The following is a 19,275-nucleotide window of genomic DNA, read 5'->3' on the forward strand; positions in this document are numbered from 1 at the left end:
ATTAAACTGCAAATTTGCTAAAAGGAAATGTAATGTTATACAAAAGCGGTTTGCACATACTATAATGAAAGGAAAGCAAATCACTGCAAAACAAAACTAATTCATGTGATAAGATAGGCTATTTAGCAATTGAATGTAATGGTAATGGTGGTGCTTATTGAAAAAGACAGATAACATCTAAATAGAAAAAAGGAGGCAGGTTCACTGGTTTTCTTCAACCTTTCACAGTTGTTATTTTTACGTGAATCTTGGTAATTGAGTTAATTTGGATAAAAATTGGGTAAAAACTTGGTTTGTATAGCTATAGTGTAGCATAAGTCTGACAGTGTGTTCTCTATCTCTCTCAATAAAATTATAAATATTAGACTTATGAGCCAGTAATACTATGTTCAGGATAATAGTTATCTGGTGTACGTTTCCGTCCTACAATACTGCATACTGACCAACACATTTGACTCATAGTGACACCTCCTGCACCCTTACTGGACCCTCACAAGCTTCCTGTAACATCTACTGAACACATCCACACTGCTTTATATGCTGGGTGTAATAAAAAGGGGGCGGGGGAAATAACAGCATATTTCAATTAAGTTCTAGCCTTAGAAATTTAATTTAACAGTAGTGAAAGTACGGATTTTTTTTTTAGTCAAAACCTTTTTAGTAAAAGTCTGGAATTTAAAAACTTACTTAAGTGAAAGTGTGGAAGTGTTCTTACCAAAATGTAGTAATCAATCAAAAGTATCAAAAGTAAAATACAGAGTATGTAAAAGTATGTATGTATTGTTTGCTGTCCTGGATCCTAAATGGTGGAATCAGCTCCCTATTGACATCAGCATGGCCGAAAGCCTACACATCTTCCGCCAAAGGCTAAAAACACATCTCTTCCAACTACACCTCAGATAAACATAAAAAAAAGCTGCACTTTCATATGGCTTTTTGTAGTTTTGCTTATTTAAAGCTAATGTACTTGCACTTACTACTTGTTGTCTGGAGTTTGCACCTTCAGGGTTGAAAGCACTTAATTGGAAGTCGCTTTGGATAAAAGCGTCAGCTAAATGACATGTAATGTAATATGTAATGTAATGTAAAATCTTGAGTTTTAAGGTAACTATAGCTGTCAAATAAATGCAGTGTAGTAAAAAGTGCAATATCACCCTCTGAAATAGTGCAGTAGAAGTAGCTGAAAAGGAAAACCCTCAAGTAGCCTGTAGTAAGTACCTTCAAATTATACTTTAATAGCCTACATTTTGTCTCTGCATTTATTTTACTTTCATTCTTCAAACCACCTACAATTATGCTTGGCATTGTTGGAAATAGTAAAGTGAGAAAACATAATTGTGTCTTACTGTAACTACTGCAGGGTTTCTGTGTCTCTTTGAAGATGCTTCATGTTGACTGCATTTTCAGATTGATCACCACAAACAGCAGTTTTCTCTCACATAGGCCTACTCTTTTCCATTGAAAACAACTAATCTACATTACTGCGGTCCCAGTTTCAAAGACCATGCGCAATCCTGCGCAATCCTGCGCAGCGTCAGCGCTCCTCAGCACTCCCCTCTGTCGCAGACGTTACGTCATCAGTGTTGGCGGTATTTTGAAAAAAGGAGCGTCTGTTGTTTTGACATCACATGCGTTGTTGTCCGAAAACTGTGAAATTTACAAATGATGGTAAGACTGCATGTCCTTTAACTAATCCGTGTAGTGCAAATGTCTACGCAGTAATGTAAAGTTCGATATTTTCATATTCATTACAGAGAATATCGGCGGTTAACGTAAACTAGCTAAGCTAGCAATTCAACTTTTTTCGTTAATGCATCACGAGCAACAACTTCCCGACAGATGATAAGATATGATGACCCCTGCACTGTGCGCAGTGTGTACTCAGTATTCAAATACATCCATCCAAATTGACACCTTTTTGTCCTTTTATGTTTCCGTCTTGAGGCTGAAGGCGGCCAGGCAGCAGCAGAGCTGTCAGAGGCCGCTCAGAGTGAGCTGATGGACCAGTGTGAGGATCAGTTTGCTCAGCTGGAAAAGGTGAACTCCTCTAGCTACATGTTTTAAACTGACGAGCCAGGCTGTCCTTTCTAACCATGTATTGGATGTGTAGACAAAGTACAAACTGCAAGCTTTTGTCTCTCTGTGTTGCAGCTTCAGAATGAGATTATACTCTTTGATTTCTGCGAGAATCCTCAAGATCAGGTGAGGTGATTTTGTATGTTCATTCCAAGTAGAGCTGGGCAATATATCGATATTATATCTATATCGGGATATGAGACTAGATATTGTCTTTTCCTGGTTTTAGAAGCTGCATTACAGTAAAGTGATGCTATTTTCTGAACTTACCAGGCTGTTGTAACTGTTCTATTATTTACCTTTACCCACTTGGTCATTATATCCACATTTCTGGTGATTATTTATCAAAAATCTCATTGTGCAAATATTTTGTGAAAGCACCAATAGTCAACACAAAAATATCGTTGCGGTATCGATATTGAGGTATTTGGTCAAAAATATCGTGATATTTGATTTTCTCCATATCGCCCAGCCCTAGGTACTTTTAAGTTTGTGTGCAATATATTTCCAATGTTACTAATACAACATGGAAAAAGCTTAAAAGTGTGTCTCGAAAAGTATTTTTTTTTTTGTTTACAGTTTTTGAGGTATCATGGTTACACTATTTAAAAAAAAACAAAAAACATTCAAACAAAATGATTTGAAATAAATTGCCAGGAAGAGCCACTTTCCACTTCCAAAGTTGTAAATCACTAACATTATTTCCCAAACTTCATATTCATTAAGCCCTTTATTATAAACTTAATGTACATCAAATGTCTTTACAGAGGCAAGCAAAATTACCTATTTATCTGATGTATCAACAGTCAGTTAGTTTGGACAGCCATAACAAGCTCATCAATTGTAGCTTTAAACCCTCTAGCATTAAGGTAAAACTCCATAAAACCAAATGAGGGATAGCTGTCACAGAGCCATCCCTCAGATGGCAATAACAAGCCAGAAGTGTGTTTATAAATGTTAACTAATGTAGCATTTCAAGGTTGTTTCATCTAGTGTTCTTGCATGACACTCAATGCTTTTCAGTCAAATGCATTCCTATAGGTATTAACAAAATATCTTCACTAGGGCTGTCCTCGACTAAAGAAATTCTTAGTCGACTAACACTTATAGGATTTTGTCGACTAATCGATTAGTTGATTTAATTGACAGAGCTGTGCACTTTGAGAGGTGGTTCAGACTAGAAAAGTACAATATAAATGTAGTTAATTAACCATCTGTAAAACTGAGTTTCTCCACAATTAATCCTGCAAAAGCGCCACTTTAAATCTTGTGTTTACCATAAATGTGCTCAGAAGTTTCCTGAAATAAGTAATTAAGCATGAATAAGCATAAAAAATGACTAATCGACTAAAGAAATCTTAGTCGACTAAGACCAAAACGACCGATTAGTCGACTAATTGACTAAGAGGTGGCAGCCCTAATCTTCACGCTTAGATTTTAGATAAATAATCATCAGTAATGTGGACATAATGTCTAAATGGGGAAAATGCAAATAATAGAACAGCTAGAACAGTCTGGTAAGTTCAGAAAAGTACATCACTTTACTGTAATGCAGACTTTAAAACCAGGAAAAGACAACACGTGTGTCATATCACAATATTACGATATCCAAAATCTAAGACGATATTTAGTCTCATATCACGATATTGATATAATATTGATATATTGCCCAGCCCTACAATCAGCTAACACAAAAGCATTTTTTCTGGTCACATTTTATAAAATATTGTGACCTAATTTGTTTTTCATTCATAAGGTGTACCATTTGTGTATGGCAATAACTTAACTCAATAACTATATATGTGTTATGCCTTTTCTTCGCCATAAAAGGCAGTGAATCGACTGATGGCAACAGAAGCTGAACTAAAGCAGTGGCTGACAGTGGAGCCAAAATGTAAGTCCTCTACTCACACTGTGATAGAAGCTGTAACCATAATGTAATAAAAGTATCTGAAGTATGAATACCACAAATCAGTATAACAGTTTTATGCCACAGTTACAGTTTAATGTGTGAAACTGGTGCGACAATCATTACTGTTTAAATCAAGATTTCATTTCAGACTTTGTGACTTTATCAAATTGTGATTCCAGTCCTTCAAATCAAATGGAAATGGTTATGTCTGCTGTATCTAATGTTTGATATTACAAAATTTGCATTTTAGAAACACACTTATGTATATATTTATTTTGGTCCATCCAGTGCTGGCATCAAATTCAGAAGTTTTGCTTAAAGCTGGAAAAGAGGAGGTATGTCTGTGTGTCAAATGCAACATTTCAGAATGTGTCTTATTGAAATTTCCTTATTTATATGCATTGCTTCAGTTATGCAATCCATTTTCCCACTTTGTTTTCCACAGATGCTTAAGCTGTGCTCTGAACTTGAGATGGTTGTTTCTTGTCACGAAGCAAAGAGAGACAAACTGAGAGAAACTAAAGAACTGTGCGTATGCAGACTTACTGTCTTTCCTCAGAGCATATAAAATGCTTTTCAGAAGTGAATAGAATATACTTTTTTTCATTTGTTTTGCTCTGTGTATTGTTTTGAAAGTCTTTTTTTCTTTTCTTCTAGTGAGCAGAAGTGGTTGGAGGAGAAGAAACAGGCGCTCATAGCTGCCAATGACCATGTCGATCGACTTCAAATGGAGAAGGGCAAATTACCAGGGCACAGGTGAGTGTCATGGCAAAGGCACACTAAACCAGAGGAGTTTAGGTTTTGAGGTGCATCTCCACTGGAGGGCAGCAAAGCATGTGAAGAGTAACATGGCAAGGGGTAAAAATAAGGCAGCTGTGTGTGTGTTTATATTCCACAGTGTATTGCATGACACCAAGGCGAAAATCCAGAAAATGAAGGTCTACCAGGAAAGGTTGATGGAGTGTCTAGGGGACATTCTGGAGAAGCACGTCCCTTGCCCTCATCAGAATGAACCCAGTACAAACAAGAAGAAGAAGAAGGTGCAGTGGCCTGTTCTGTGTTGGATGATTTTTTCTTTGCTTTTGCAGCCTGTTTACATGCAAAACCTGTTCTTTTACCACTCCAGTGCAGCTAACCTTCTTTTGTTTTTTTTTTCATTTTCAGAACATTACCCAGGAGTTAGATGAAGACTTGATATCACTTAATGAAATTCTTGAGGTGGGTTTTGATGCACTACGTAACCAGTTTTTTTTTTCCTTGCTTTTAAGTGAAAGCGGTCAATATCTGAAATCAAAAATAATAATCCAAAGATTTGCATTCATGTAATGTGTAAAGTTAGATGTGGAGACTTGAAGCAAAATTGCGTGACAGTCATTTTTTGCAATTTGGCGCCCCTACAGTTTCCAAGTGCAATTTATTTCTACACCCCTGTCGTGTGAGATTTGGGCTTTCTAATGAGAAAATCTATGTGTGCAGAATTATTAGGCAACTCTGTGTGCAGAATTATTATGCAGCTAAATGAAAAGGTTACCATCTCACTTGTTTATTTTCATCTGTTAAAGTGAGAATAATCAACAAACAACTCAATTTAAACATTTCTGAAAAAAACAAATCAGTGACCAATATAGCCACCCTTCTTTTCAATAACAGTTATAAGTCTTCCATTCACGGAGTCTGTCAGTTTCTTGATCTGTTGATCATCAACTTTTTGTGCTGCAGCCACCACAGCCTCCCATACACTGTTCAGAGAGCTGTACGGTTTTCCTTCAGCGTAAATCTTCCGTTTAAGAAGGGCCCATAAGTTCTCAATAGGGTTTAGATCAGGTGAGGAATGGGGCCATGTTATTATTCTGTCATCTTTGAGGCCTTTACTGGCTAGCCACGCAGTGGAGCACTTCAATGCATGTGATGGAGCATTGTCTTGTATAAAAAAATCATGGTCTTCTTGAAAGATGCAGACTTTTTCCTGTACCACTGCTTGAAGAATGTACCATCTAAAAACTGGCAGTAGGTTTGGGAGTTCATTTTGACTCAATTTTCAACCCGAAAAGGTCCAACGAGCTCATCTTTAATAATGCCAGCCCATACCATCACCCCATCTCCACCTTGATGTCGTCTGAGTCGCAGTGGAGCTCTGTGCCCATTACTGATCCAGCCACGGGCCCATCCATCTGGTCCGTCAAGAGTCACGCTCATCTCATCAGTCCATAAAACCTTTGAAAAATCTGTCTTCAGATATTTCCTCGCCCAGTCTTGACGTTTCAACTTACATTTCTTGTTCAGTGGTGGTCGGATTTCAGCCTTCCTTACCTTGGCCATTTCTCTGAGCACTGAACACCTTGTACTTCTGGGCACTCCAGGTAGGTTGCAGTTCTGGAATATGACAGCACTGGAGGATAATGGGTTCCTGGTAGCTTCCCGTTTGATTCTCCTCAAATCTTTGGCAGTTAATTTGCAGGTTTTTTTCTCAACACGTTTCTTGCGACTCTTTTGAGTATTTGCTACAAAACGTTTGATAGTTCTGTGATCACGCCCCAATATCTTATCAATTTCAAGAGTGCTTCATCCCTCTGAAAGACTCTTTACAATTTTTGACTTTTTGGAGTCAGTTAAATCTCTTCTTCTGCCCATTTTGCCTGAGGAGAAGAAGCTGCCTAATAATTATGCACACCTTGATATAGGGTGTTGATGTCCTTAGGCCACACCCTCCCTCATTACACAAACACAAATCACCTGAAATGCTTAACTCCAATAAGCATTCAAGTTTATATAGCTTGGAGTTGGAAAAAATGCATAAAAATTATGATATGGTCCAAATACTCATTTGCCTAATAATTCTGCACACAGTGTACATCATTGTCATTGTTTCATTCTCAAACCTTTTTGAAAATACTTTGTTATAATAGTCTGTTTGCCATGGCACATGCCATGTGCACAAAAGCATCCAGTATTTAAGCGTGGGGTGCCACCTTTGTCATCATTTCTCTCTTGGCATTTCTTTCCAGTGTATTGTTAATTAGAGATAGACATACAAACCAAAATCTATTAAACTGTCTCTCTTACTTTATAAGTTGTATCACCTTACACCATTACCTAACCTCAGTCATCCTGCCTTAACCCCTGTCTCCCTCTGTCTGCTGTACGCCCACAGCTGCTTATGAACAAGGTCCTGAATACACCACACGACCCCTACGTGACGATAGACAACACATTCTGGCCACCGTACGTAGAGCTGCTGCTTCGCTACGGCATTGCAGTGAGGCACCATGAGAATAACTTCAAGATCCGCCTGGAAACCTTTTGCTAAGGCAGTGGTGCATTAGGCACCTCAAGCACCACTTATCTACAAGTGTTTCTAATTTGAGTCTGCTGCTTGTATAGTGCTATCATTATGTATATATATGTAAGCTGATTTGAAGAATAACTGATAAAACGTTATGAATGAGAAAGCTATGAACTTGTAATTTTCTTGGGTGCCTTATAAAATGATTTTTTTTTCCCCAGTTAGGCTTCACTTAAGAATTTTTTAATATGTATGTACAAAATAACCATGGGTCCTTTTTAAAATGTCTGGGAACACCTAAATTTAGGTTTTGAAAGTATTTAAATGTATTAGAAAAACATTTTGACCTTTTTTCTAACGAAGCACTGTCAATTTCATGTAATATCATTTTAATACTCAATAGGGTTGAAAGTCTTAATTTCCTTTCATCCTATTTGCATAGCTGTTGTCAATGGCCAGGTTTAATCAGCTATGAACAATGCATTGTATTTATAAATCTTTAAATGAGGTTTCATTTAAAGTTCAAAGTGCTTAAATTGTGACTTTCTGAGCCTTCACATACCTCAGTGGTGTAGTGTATGTATGTAGATTTTGTGTATTTGTTTGTTTGTATATATTTTCTTGGTTAATAAATTTGGGAACTGCAGATATGGTGTTCAGGAATTTAGTTTTTACATATTATCAGTGTTCATTGATTATCTTCATTATTGATGTGACAACCAGTAGGCATCTTTACAGTCAAAAATCGTAATGGTAGATGGTAACATTTAGTAGAGATAATGCAACTTTTTTTTTTTTTTTTTTTGAAAATGTGAAACTTAAAAATTCCTTTTTGTGCGTCAGATGACGTCAGAACGGTCGTCCAATCCGGTGCATCCGCCGCGTCAGCTTTAGAATTCGTGTGGGCGGAGAGTGGATTCCGGTTCCGGGTGTTTTCATATCCCACTCGGAGGTTTTCATCTCTCTCTGATTATGGTCTTTTATCAGAAACTTATTTTGATTCACGACTGATTAAAGTATAATTATTTTTCATTAAGGAAGTCCGACTAAAGCCGTGACTATGGCGACCCGCTCGGAGAGAGAGAAGGCTCAGAAACTCAATGAGCAGCACCAGGCCATCCTATCCAAAATGCTGAGAGAGGAAGACAACAAGTACTGCGCCGACTGCGAGGCAAAAGGTGCGACATTTACACTATCGAGAAATGTATTTACCATGTTTACTCAGAATTCGCTGCTAACGCTAATTAATAATGTAGCATATGCTTTGGTTAGCTTAGCTAAGCTAACTCGCTAGTGTGTAGCCTTCTCAGGCTAGTCAGCTGACATATCTTCCCCTAAAGCTAAACTAAGTGGCTAACTACTAGCAAGCTACAGCTCCCATAGTGCATTTCCCTTAACGCCGCCTTCAGCCCCTCTGTGAGGTTTTGCAAGCGTATAACTTAAACTGTAGCAGGTTCTTCACACGGAACTTGACTCTCGTGTTCATGTTAGGTCACTGGTAAAGAATGCAGGGCTTGCGTTTGGCACTTAAAGTACTACAAGATCGTGCATGTTCATATTCAGATCCCAACCTTGTTTTTGTTTTTTTGCTTTGTCAGGTCCAAGATGGGCATCCTGGAACCTGGGAGTATTTATCTGCATCCGGTGTGCTGGCATCCACAGGAACCTTGGAGTACACATATCCAGGGTCAAATCAGTCAACCTGGACCAATGGACCGCAGAACAAATCCAGGTACTGTTTTGTTCTTTGTGTACTTTGGTTCAATTACAGAAGAAGATGGCTTTCATCACCTGGACACTATATCAGTATGTTGGTGAGACACAATTGCAGATAATATATTTGTTGTATGGGACATCAGGTGTTTGATTTCAGCATCCTTTTACCTGGGCATATCTGCCCTCTATTGTAAGGCAGCCTTTCTGTTTTAATGCCTCAGATTCGTGACATTATTGCATTTTTCCCCCCATTGTAAAGGGGTGCACTCAATAACTAAGCACTGCACCTCAATAAACTTGGATGACTTGCGAGACATGGATTGAAAACTGAATGGTTATATTCTGTGCAGCGGAAGTCACAGAGATCCAAACGTTTAGTCCCCACTCCCAGTGTGGGTAAACATACAGGATCCTTCACTTCCCTAAATGCTAATTTATAGGGTCTGTCAGTATGCTACATTTATGTCATTTTGAAGTTACCATAATTACCAGTTTACAACTTGCAAATTAATTAATGTTATTGTTAACTTAAACATTCATGTCATAATTACAAATGGAAAACACTCGTTGGAAATCTCCAATATATGTGACTTGGCTCTTTTTAATACAAAAGTTCCTTTTTGGCTTTCTATTAAAGATTTAAAGGAATATGCCACCGTTTGTTGAAATAGTTCTTATCACTGTCTACCCTGGCTGTAGATAGGTGGGCCAATGAATTTTTTGTTCTCAGTGCAAGTAATTAGGTTGTTTTTTGTGTTCTTGTAGGCTCACTTTTACTCACAACATGCTAACGGCAACATAGGATTCCATTCACTACGCTAAGCTAACTAGCGGCGGTGCTGCCGGTGTTTCACCAGACTAAAACAATGCATGCACAAAAAATGCGTTTGCCCAACTATCTACAGCTAGGGGAGACTGACTGTGATAAGCCCTATTTCAACAAACGGTGGCATATCCTTTTAAATCCTCTTTAAACTCAAGCCAAGATAACCCTGATGTCATCACCAGGGTTATTTTCTCATACATGAGAAAGAAGAAGACATTATACCACTGTTTAAATTATGTGTAAAATTAAATCGAGTGCCCCTTGAAATATTTCAGCATGCATATATAAACAGCTTCTGCTTTCTAGTTACCTCTCTGTCCTTCCTTTTTTTCCAGAGTATACAGGATATGGGTAACACCAATGCCAGGCGGCTTTATGAGGCCAACCTTCCAGAAGGCTTCAGAAGACCTCAAACAGACCAGTATCCTTCACTATCAGCAGACACCTAAACTAACTGAAATGTGTTGTACTTTATATACTGAAGCTATTCATTTTTGCTGCCTGTTTTTGGCTGGACCAGCCCTAGGACCTAGAAACTCTGTCGCTCTGTCACTGAGTGATGAAGTTCCGCTATTGGCTGGAGTGAGTGTGACAAAGTCACTGTTGGTGTTTCCCCATTGGCCATTTCCCTTTCAAAATGTATTAGGGTGACACTTACTTCCTCTATCACTCATCAATTAACTTAGGGGTGTGTGTGTGTGTGTGTGTGTGTGTGTGTGTGTGTGTGTGTGTGTGTGTGTGTGTGTGTGTGTGTGTGTGTGTGTGTGTGTGTGTGTGTGTGTGTGTGTGTGTGTGTGTGTGTGTGTGTGTGTGTGTGTGTGTGTGTGTGTGTGTGTGTGTGTGTGTGTGTGTGTGTGTGTGAGTGAGAGAACAGCAGGGAAATCAAAACAGTTTATCAGAATCTGATTATTTTTATTTTATATCATTTATAATATGTTTTCTATATCGTGTATAATATATTACCAGAGGGTCTTTAGCCAAATTGACCCGCAGAGCTCCGCGGCGCAGCGTGTGCTGCATAAACAGCACAGTCGTTTTAAATAGGCGTCGAAAGAAAGCGGGCGGCATTTCACTTTCAGTTTCCGGCGGAGATATTAACATTGATGGCAGAACATGGAAAAGTGAAGGTTTCAGTTTGGCCATGAATAAATGCTGCAGCTCCTCAAGACCAACATTTGAGGCTGTGGTTCATATTTGTCATAGGGTGAAACCCAGGTCTGATCTGTTTAAACAAAGTAATATTAATTACACAATAACACTTGAGATGAGTAATTCAGAACAATAACTTGTTGAATATAACATGATTACATTGAAAAGCAGTCATAGATTTTTTGTCTCAAACATATCTTGTCCATGTGATTTGATATACTACTTCAGTACACAACAAACACATATTACTGGGACCACTACAGATGAACATTTAATATCTATATTCACATTATAGACACCACCACTGATTATCCCGTTAACAATTTGGCCAGAATTAAGCCCACTGACCATACACTGTTCAGCCATATACTGGGTTTTGACCTCTTGTTTTCTTAACTCTGACCTAAGAGCTGTGGAATTCTTCATCAGGGATAAATATGAGAAGAAGAAATACTACAGCAAGAATGTGACCAATGGGAGCAGTGTATGTATCGGTTTTCTTATAATGTGAAGCTAAATACTTTTAAAAGTAGTGTGCACACTTTTACAGACAAGTGGTTTAAACTGGCAACAGTTTTTCTGTTGTTCATCTTAAGTTTCTTTTTTTTTTTTTTCAGCCAAAAGATGGTAAGAAAGAGAGGGAGCCAGACAGAGGGAGCAAGGTGTCATCCTACACCAAAGTAAGTATCTCGCACACATTCCTTTCTGAGTAGAGCTGTATAAACATGCTTGTCAGCATTGCTATTGTGCCATATTGAGTTTGCCCTACCTACTTTATTTATTTTAACTACTTCATTTCTTTTGTTTGTTTTTTAAAATAAAGAGTGAAGAGTCCAGGCCAGTTCCCAAAATCAGCCCCGCTAAGACTTCAGAACCCTCTGTGAACCTACTAGGCCTTGGTGAGTATCTCTGCGCTTCTTGCGTTACTGGAAAATAAAAACTCTTCTGAAATGTGCCATATGAATGTGCTGGCTAAGATATTTCTAGAAGCCGGCTAAATATGGTTTCAGCTTGTAATTGTTTTCCTTTTATTGCCAGTTCTACAGATCTAATAAATGATTGGATGACTATAAACTCATTGAGCCGGGAGTTTGGAGGTTTTATGGGTTTACGGTGCTGTGTAATTTTAGATTACTGATATTTAGTATGTATTTAAGTTTACTGCATATGATGAGTTGCCTCTAACTCTTGCTTGGTGTAGCATGCTGATGCTGCAGCATGTCATGGCTGTGATTGTATACTTTACGTCCCCACAGCAGGGGATAACTGCCCTGAACCGAGACACTGTGGTCCTTCAAGGCGCAGGGCCAAACCATCACCGTCTCCGTTTTGTGTTGTTGCTGTATACTTCTTGGCTCAATGTGTAATAATGAGACGGTGGGCAGCAGACAGACCAATCTCTGATCTGCTATGCTCTCTGTTTCAGAACTGTGATGGATTTTGTCGTTCTTTTTAAGTTGCTGTTAATGCAAACTAACATTCTCCTGCTGCTCTACGTTAAAGACTGAACCACTGCAAGGCTTGTTTGTGAGGTAGTCAGAGGAAGCACTAAAGCTGCTGACTCAGTCACAGAGGTTTGCGGTTTGAGTTAACTTCTTGTTTTTTTTACCTCTAGATTTGAGCTTTTTATTTTCTTTAAGTATTACAAGGGGTAAACAGTAGAACAATATTCACTGAATTGGTTGGATAGGACAGGCCAGTTTGACATATGAAAGGAGACAACACCTGATCACTTGCTAACGACACAAGTATACCAACCGTATGGAAACGGTTTCCTAATGGGTCCAGTGCTGGATCAATGGCAGCAAGTCTTACAAGGGGCAGTTATGTGGATATTTCTGTCTTGATGTACAGGCAGTTGTGCTTCAGTTTCAAATGTGTTGTTTCTCATGGTCAAATGTTGGAATAGAACTACAGGTGATTAATTATCTATTAATTTGTATACTTGTCCATCTATCTTGTCAATTAGATAGCGCTGACAGTAGTGAGTGAATGTGGATCGATACATGGAATAATGTGTGTTATCACTTCATTAGAGCAATTTCATTTACAAGTTGAAGTAAGATGACATGTTTATGCTACTGATTGACTTGGAGGGCCGTTGCATTATTAGGATGGCATGTTTACTGTTGTTTTAGTTTTGTGGCCAGTGAGCTAATGAAGTAAGCTGATACATTTTTAATTGTACTAACCATTATGCTTACTGTGCGGGCAGTTCCATAGCTGTGAGAGGGCATTGCAGTTAAATAAATACTAAGACAACACATATTCTCACATTAGCAAACATCAGCTCTGTTTGTTCCACACCACATTTCACAGCAATTACATATTGTATTTGTGTGTTATTTATGATCTTTTATAAGTTGTTAGTGAATTCAGGCAGAATCTCATTGGTAAGCCATCAGTGAGTTATACTGTTTTTGTGTTAAAATAGTCTCACAGTTTTTGTTCTCTTAAGCTTATATTTGCAACTGTAAAAATAGGTTTTACCTTTCTGTCACAGACGTACCGGCAGCTGCATCAACTAATAATGGTAGCACAAGCCAGAACGACAATGACCTGGATATATTCGGCCCTATGGTATCCAACCCTCTCCCCGTGTCCTCATCCGCACCTCAGTTTTCTCAGGTAAAATCCAGCAACAATTCCCCAGTCTAGATTTAGTGCTATTTTCTGAATATTGCTCAGGAGAGCTTAACAGTACTGGCTGTCTAGATGCAAAGCTGAAATTAAGTGTACAGTAGAAAATAAAAAAGTCAAATGATAACTACCAGCATCAATAGCCCACAAGACAGCAACCAATAGTCAGAGACCGTAAAAGAGGGCCAGACAGAAAATGAACGCAGCTAATGAGGCAATCATTTGGCTAAACATTTAAATAGGGCAGCAACCAATGAATATATATATATAAAAATTACATTAGTGGTTCATTCATTAGTTATTATTTTTGTTTAATCATTCAATAAAAGTGGTGATAAATGCCCATCATCAAGGTTTAAAATCCCATGGTGTTGTTTTCTGGGAGTTTGGTTTGTCCAACCAGTATAAACCCAGAGATGGAAACCATTAAGCAAAATGTGTTATTCAGAGTATATATCACCGTTCGTACGGCACAGGTGAGTAGTAATGGTACAGTGACTTGTTGTTAGATCTAGGGAGTTTAATTACTACCAATCCCAATGGCTGTACACAACTGAAATACTGTATGAGCCATTGTTATGCAGGGAAGGCAATTATCACTCAAATGGATAAACACAGAAACCATCCTGTCAAATTTGGCAAACAACAGCTGATGGCTGTTCGCCAGCATGACATCCAGGTCATAAACTTTAATTAAATGTAATATAATTTAACTATGGGGCCTTTGTTGGTGATCATTTGTTGGTTAATTTGAAACCTGTTGTATCAGGACAGCACCCAGGGAGTGCACCAGGAACCAGCAGGCGTACAAGGACTATACAGGGACTAAAAACTTTTCCTCCTGTCAGGTGAGCTCCAGTAACTCGGCCAGCACTCCGACACAAGCTCCAGTAGTAGGAGCCCCGGTGGGAGGAGCCAGCTCGGGGTCAGGGCAGGGAGACCTGGACTTGTTCAGTGACAGCAGTAGCAGCACTAAAACTGAAGACATTGCCAAGAAGCCCCTGTCCAAGGACTCCATCCTCTCCCTGTATGGAACCAACAGCATGTCCCAACAGGCCCCTTCTGGTAATAATGGCAAATACCACCTAAGGCAGTTTTTGGATTGTAATGTCTTATTTATGAGATATAATACATTTCTTATTTTTAAAGTTATTTATGTAACTTGGGAAATTGTAATGTTTTATACTAACCCTTTTTATTTAACAAAAGAAGTCAAAGTTCTCAAATGTTAAATATTATCTATACAGAAGCAGCCAAACAAGAACTTTGCCTAAAATTGGCTGCAATTAAAAGATTGATTTAAATTAAGAGCTGTCTGGTCAAAGAATAAGTAAGAAAGAAAAATTGCAAATCTGGCCAAACATGTGATTCCATCTTTTGGTACTTGACAGATGTGGTTTGATAGCCAACCCTAACTCCATTGTGTATAAACGTTTATTAACCCGCCTAAAAATCATAGAAAAAAAGATGCTTCTATAACTGTCGACCTTGCCTAAAAAACATAACATTTTTAAGCTTTCTTCAGTATCAAAGTCATCCAGTGGTAGCTGTTTGTACAGACATGGGTACACTGCAAACAAGAACTGCTTATAGCTAATACGGCATACTTTTAGTGGTACAAGTTTGCCAAAATGTAAACCGATATCAGCAACGAAAAAACGGGCCTCAAGTTGTAGCCCACAACTAGAGGCTCGAGTTACATTTTCCTCTTCAAGGTAATGCTAGGATCTATGGATGTGGTGAACTCAATCCACAAGGTGCAAGTAGATACTTGCTTGTTTGTCCCAATACAGTCTGCCAGAGTGTTTGTAACTTCATATCGTGATTAACAGGCTCCTTAAACAAACGCATATGCAAACATTTAACATGAATGTGGTGTATATGGATCGGTCTGGCCAGAGGATCCCAGTTAAGGCCAAAGTGGGAGATAATGTCATGTATTGAAGTTTAGTTCTAGTCTCATAATAAAATAAAAGACTTACATATTTGTATGCATAACATTCTTCCCTCTGCTTTGCATGTCTTCTTCCCCCCCACCCCCTCCTAAGCTGGCATGTTCATGGGCCCCTCCCAGATGCCGTTTCCTGTCCAGGCCACTGGTGGCTATCAGGCCTTCCCTGGCATGGGCGCGGCCATGCCGCCTACAACCGTCATGGGTGCCATGATGGCTCAGAGCGGGGCAGCCATGATGGGGCCCAGTCAGGGCATGATGGTTGGCATGACTATGCCTAATGGCTTCATGGGGAATGCGCCAGCCACTGGTGTGATGGGCATGGCGCCGAGGATGATGGGACCACAGGGTGGTGCATTGCCTGCGGGCATGGTGCCTGCTCAGGGCATGTACGCCATCCAGCCTGGGCAGCAGGCTCAGTGGAACATGGGTCAGGTATGGAGAGTCATCAAGCTACTGTATGTTAACTATTGCAGCATTGGAAGAAGTTATTATTTTTTTGGGGGGTTGTGTTCATGTGTGTCAGGTGTGATTAGTTTCACATGTGACCACACCCAGCTATGATGATGCAATTGCAAAAAAACGGTGCATTGTGAAGTGTGTTACAATACAGGGTGTGGACAGAGCATACAGCAGTCACCAAATGGCAGCACAAGCAAGGCTTTCAAAGGTGGCCAAATAAAGGAGTGTCTAAACAGCCAGATTGCATAGTAAAAACCTAATTTTGAGTGTGCTGTTAATAGAATTCCACACTTTTTTCTTTTGTGCATTTCGTTGTGGGTTAACAGTATATCCCACAACAAAATGCACAAAATAAAAGTGTGGAAAAAGCGAAGCAGCACCAGGAACACCATAGAAAACTAAAGAGAGGGGTCTGTCTCTTTGTGAAGTTCAATTTCCAGTGGCCTTTTAAAGTGGCAGTTTGACTAAAGTGTTGTATCATTTCCTTTTAGTATAAAACCGTTAAGTATGATTTTGTGTATACGAACTACAAAAACGGTATACTATAAGGACCATTGCATAGTAAATAATGCATCAGTTTGTGTGTAGTGTCGAATTTGGACGCAGCAAGGGTGTAGAGCGGCAATAATCGATTCCTGACTTCCAGAGGAAAGAAAGGAGACACCAAAGCAAGCCAGTAAAGATTGAAGTGTAGTAGTAGTAGTAATAATAATAATAATAATAATAATAATATAATAATAATAATAATAATAATAATAATAATAACTTTTGTTTATATAGCGCCTTTCAAGAGACCCAAGTATACTTTACAGAATGACTGTGGCTAAGCTAAAGGAGGTTGTAGGCTGTGGTAAACAGGTGGTGTTTCAGGAGTTTTTAAATGTCCAGGGATGTTACATTTCGGATATCTGCAGGGAGGGTGTTCCAGAGGGATGGGGCTGCAACACTAAAGGCTCTGTCTCCGAAGGTACAGAGTCTAGTGTTGGGAATGGAGAGCAGACCAGCAGGTTTCGAGGTGGGGTGTATGGAGGAGGTCGGAGAGGTACTGTGGGGCCAGGGCATGGAGGGATTTGTAGGTGAGAAGGAGGATTTTATACGTGATGCAGGACTTAATTGGGAGCCAGTGAAGAGGTGGATGAGGGTTGGGGTGATGTGCTGCCAGGTCTTGGTGTGAGAGGACCCTGGCGGCAGAGTTTTGGACATACTGGAGCCTGTCTAGGGTTTTGCTGGGGACCCCAGACAAGACTCCATTGCAGTAGTCCAAACGGGAGGTTATGAAAGCATGAATGAGGGTTTCTGTGGTTTCCAAGTGTAGTGAGGAGGGAGTGCAGGAGGAGCTTTGGTTTAACCTCACTTTTGACTGCACATTTTTAGAAGCATAGTTTTAACCATGTCTTGAACAGACGGAAGTTAAATATTACAAGTTTCTAACCCTGATGTTTTGCTTAAGTTTTAATACAGATCTCTCTTACATCCTCAGGTGAATCAGCAGATGTCAGGGTTGACTCTGAATGGTGCAGGTGGCCAGATGGCCTTCGGTCAGCCTCCGTCAGCTGTGGGTGGATGGGCCCCCGCTGGATCTGGCCAGACTCTGAGCACACAGCTATGGAAGTGAGCCTTTGAGAGGGTTGATGGTCGGGCAGAGTAAAAGTCGAGGTTGCAAGAAAGTGCAAAATATATCTTGTGCTTCTCTGCATTTCACTATGAACTGATGCCCAATTCCGTCGCGGACCAGCCTTGAGAACATGAAATTGTATATCCTTTTTCCTTCTCCCTTTCTCTGTCTCTCTTTCTCTCTATTGTGTGAGTGAATTGGGAGTCATGCAGGATTACAGCCTGGCAGTTTCTGCCTGTCGTATGGTTTTTGATCATAACTTTTATTTTCCTTTTTTGGAAAAAAAAAATACAAGGAAATAACAGTCCCAACAAAAATGATATCGACATATCAGAAAAGCTGCAGGACCAGTTACACAAGCTTTTATTGTATCACTGTATCATTATAAGAATTTAGAACATTTAAATGAATAGTATTTAACGGGAGAAGATATGACTTTCCAGTCTGTCAGTACTGCTCCCAAATGTACAGCGCTGTATAACCTTCTTTTAAAGTACTTGTGGTTCCCCTATAAAATTAAAGTGATAATAAATGACTTGCTTTTATGCGTCTTCTGTGATTCATGTGTTACAGTTTTAAAGGCTCGAAATAGGGGAAATTTTAGGTTTGGCGTTAGACTGATTAAAGGTCATTGGAAGGCTCTGACACACCAACCCAACGGTGACCGTCGGCAGAAAACGCAGTCGGACCGATCAGTCGGCTCCCCGAGGTCAAAAAAGTGCCTCGGAACACATCGAAGCGACGGCGACTTGAGCGTACGTTCTGCACATGCGAGAGACGTCATACGTCCCCATAACGGCAGGCGGCGCTAATCTGTATTGTCGCCCCAAAAATTAAAACTGGAAATGACGAACGCGTCGCGTTGGTCTGGCTTCTCCCGAATTTCAAAGCCGACCATACTGCCGGCTCGTTCGGAATACGATCTCGTATTTTACGAAAATAGTTCACCGAAACGTGTTTCTGAAAACATTTTAAGCGAGAAATAGGCCACGCAGTTGCTGAATCTGTTTTTTTTTCTATCGACAAAGGTCAGTTTGAAAGATTTTCGTCAGATTTTGAGAGGCGTTCGTCACGCTCATCCTGCTCGTCATTTCCGGTAAGTGTTTTAACATAAGTGATGATGATTCGCTAGTCAAGGGCTAGCACTCCACCAATCAGATTGGTCATTGAGTCTGACAACAAGTCATTCAAGTCAAATCGGCCCAAATTAAAGCGGACGGCTCCTCAGACTGACGACGGCACGGAAGACACCAAACAGACTCGAGTCACTGACCTCGCCAGACTGTCCGATGGCCGATAATCGGGTTGGAGTGTTAGCAATTTTTATGTTAAAATGTAAAGTTATTTGCATGTTTGTGTCAACCACAACAAACTGAAAAGAGGAAATGATTACCATGTTTATTTTAATGAAATTATACAGTAATTGTAATGTATAACGCTTAACCTTGGCTGTAATTTAGACAATGGGTATAGGAGCTATTCCTCTTCTTCAGATCAAAACATCCGCTTTTGGAAAGTAGTGGGGAAAAAAAAAACTGCTTTCCCAAAATATTTTTTAAACTTGCAGGATGCAGAAGGTATTGGTTTATGAAAAAGGTATATAGATAACAAAATATAATTGGGAGAACAAATGCGCAAAGAAGTG

The 19,275-nt window shown here is 39.5% G+C and overlaps 2 protein-coding genes across 2 annotated transcripts; both read left to right on the top strand.

Moving 5' to 3' along the window:
- Positions 1–1,551: 1,551 nt before the first annotated feature.
- On the top strand, positions 1,552–7,904 carry cenpk (centromere protein K). The gene is made up of 10 exons (XM_028604776.1): positions 1,552–1,668; positions 1,945–2,037; positions 2,152–2,202; positions 3,907–3,970; positions 4,277–4,323; positions 4,434–4,516; positions 4,646–4,744; positions 4,887–5,028; positions 5,153–5,206; positions 7,140–7,904. Exons 1-10 carry the CDS (start codon positions 1,663–1,665, stop codon positions 7,293–7,295), a joined length of 795 nt encoding a protein of 264 aa, XP_028460577.1. The 5' UTR covers positions 1,552–1,662; the 3' UTR covers positions 7,296–7,904.
- Positions 7,905–8,161: 257 nt separating this feature from the next.
- On the top strand, positions 8,162–18,166 carry LOC114568240 (stromal membrane-associated protein 1). The gene is made up of 10 exons (XM_028597716.1): positions 8,162–8,449; positions 8,870–9,003; positions 10,149–10,234; positions 11,371–11,446; positions 11,580–11,642; positions 11,786–11,861; positions 13,466–13,590; positions 14,451–14,667; positions 15,651–15,988; positions 17,496–18,166. Exons 1-10 carry the CDS (start codon positions 8,332–8,334, stop codon positions 17,628–17,630), a joined length of 1,368 nt encoding a protein of 455 aa, XP_028453517.1. The 5' UTR covers positions 8,162–8,331; the 3' UTR covers positions 17,631–18,166.
- Positions 18,167–19,275: the final 1,109 nt, after the last annotated feature.

The sequence above is a fragment of the Perca flavescens genome, chromosome 2, assembly GCF_004354835.1.
Source record: "Perca flavescens isolate YP-PL-M2 chromosome 2, PFLA_1.0, whole genome shotgun sequence".
NCBI lineage: Eukaryota > Metazoa > Chordata > Actinopteri > Perciformes > Percidae > Perca > Perca flavescens.

Bases quoted from the DNA above. Each gene is read 5' to 3' on its own strand.
- cenpk (XM_028604776.1), top strand. The intron at 2,203-3,906 runs GTGAGGTGATTT...TCGCCATAAAAG, and splicing joins GCGAGAATCCTCAAGATCAG to GCAGTGAATCGACTGATGGC. The intron at 4,517-4,645 runs GTGCGTATGCAG...CTTTTCTTCTAG, and splicing joins CTGAGAGAAACTAAAGAACT to TGAGCAGAAGTGGTTGGAGG.
- LOC114568240 (XM_028597716.1), top strand. From the start codon at position 8,332: ATGGCGACCCGCTCGGAGAGAGAGAAGGCTCAGAAACTCAATGAGCAG. The intron at 11,862-13,465 runs GTGAGTATCTCT...TTTCTGTCACAG, and splicing joins TGTGAACCTACTAGGCCTTG to ACGTACCGGCAGCTGCATCA. The intron at 13,591-14,450 runs GTAAAATCCAGC...TCCTCCTGTCAG, and splicing joins CCGCACCTCAGTTTTCTCAG to GTGAGCTCCAGTAACTCGGC.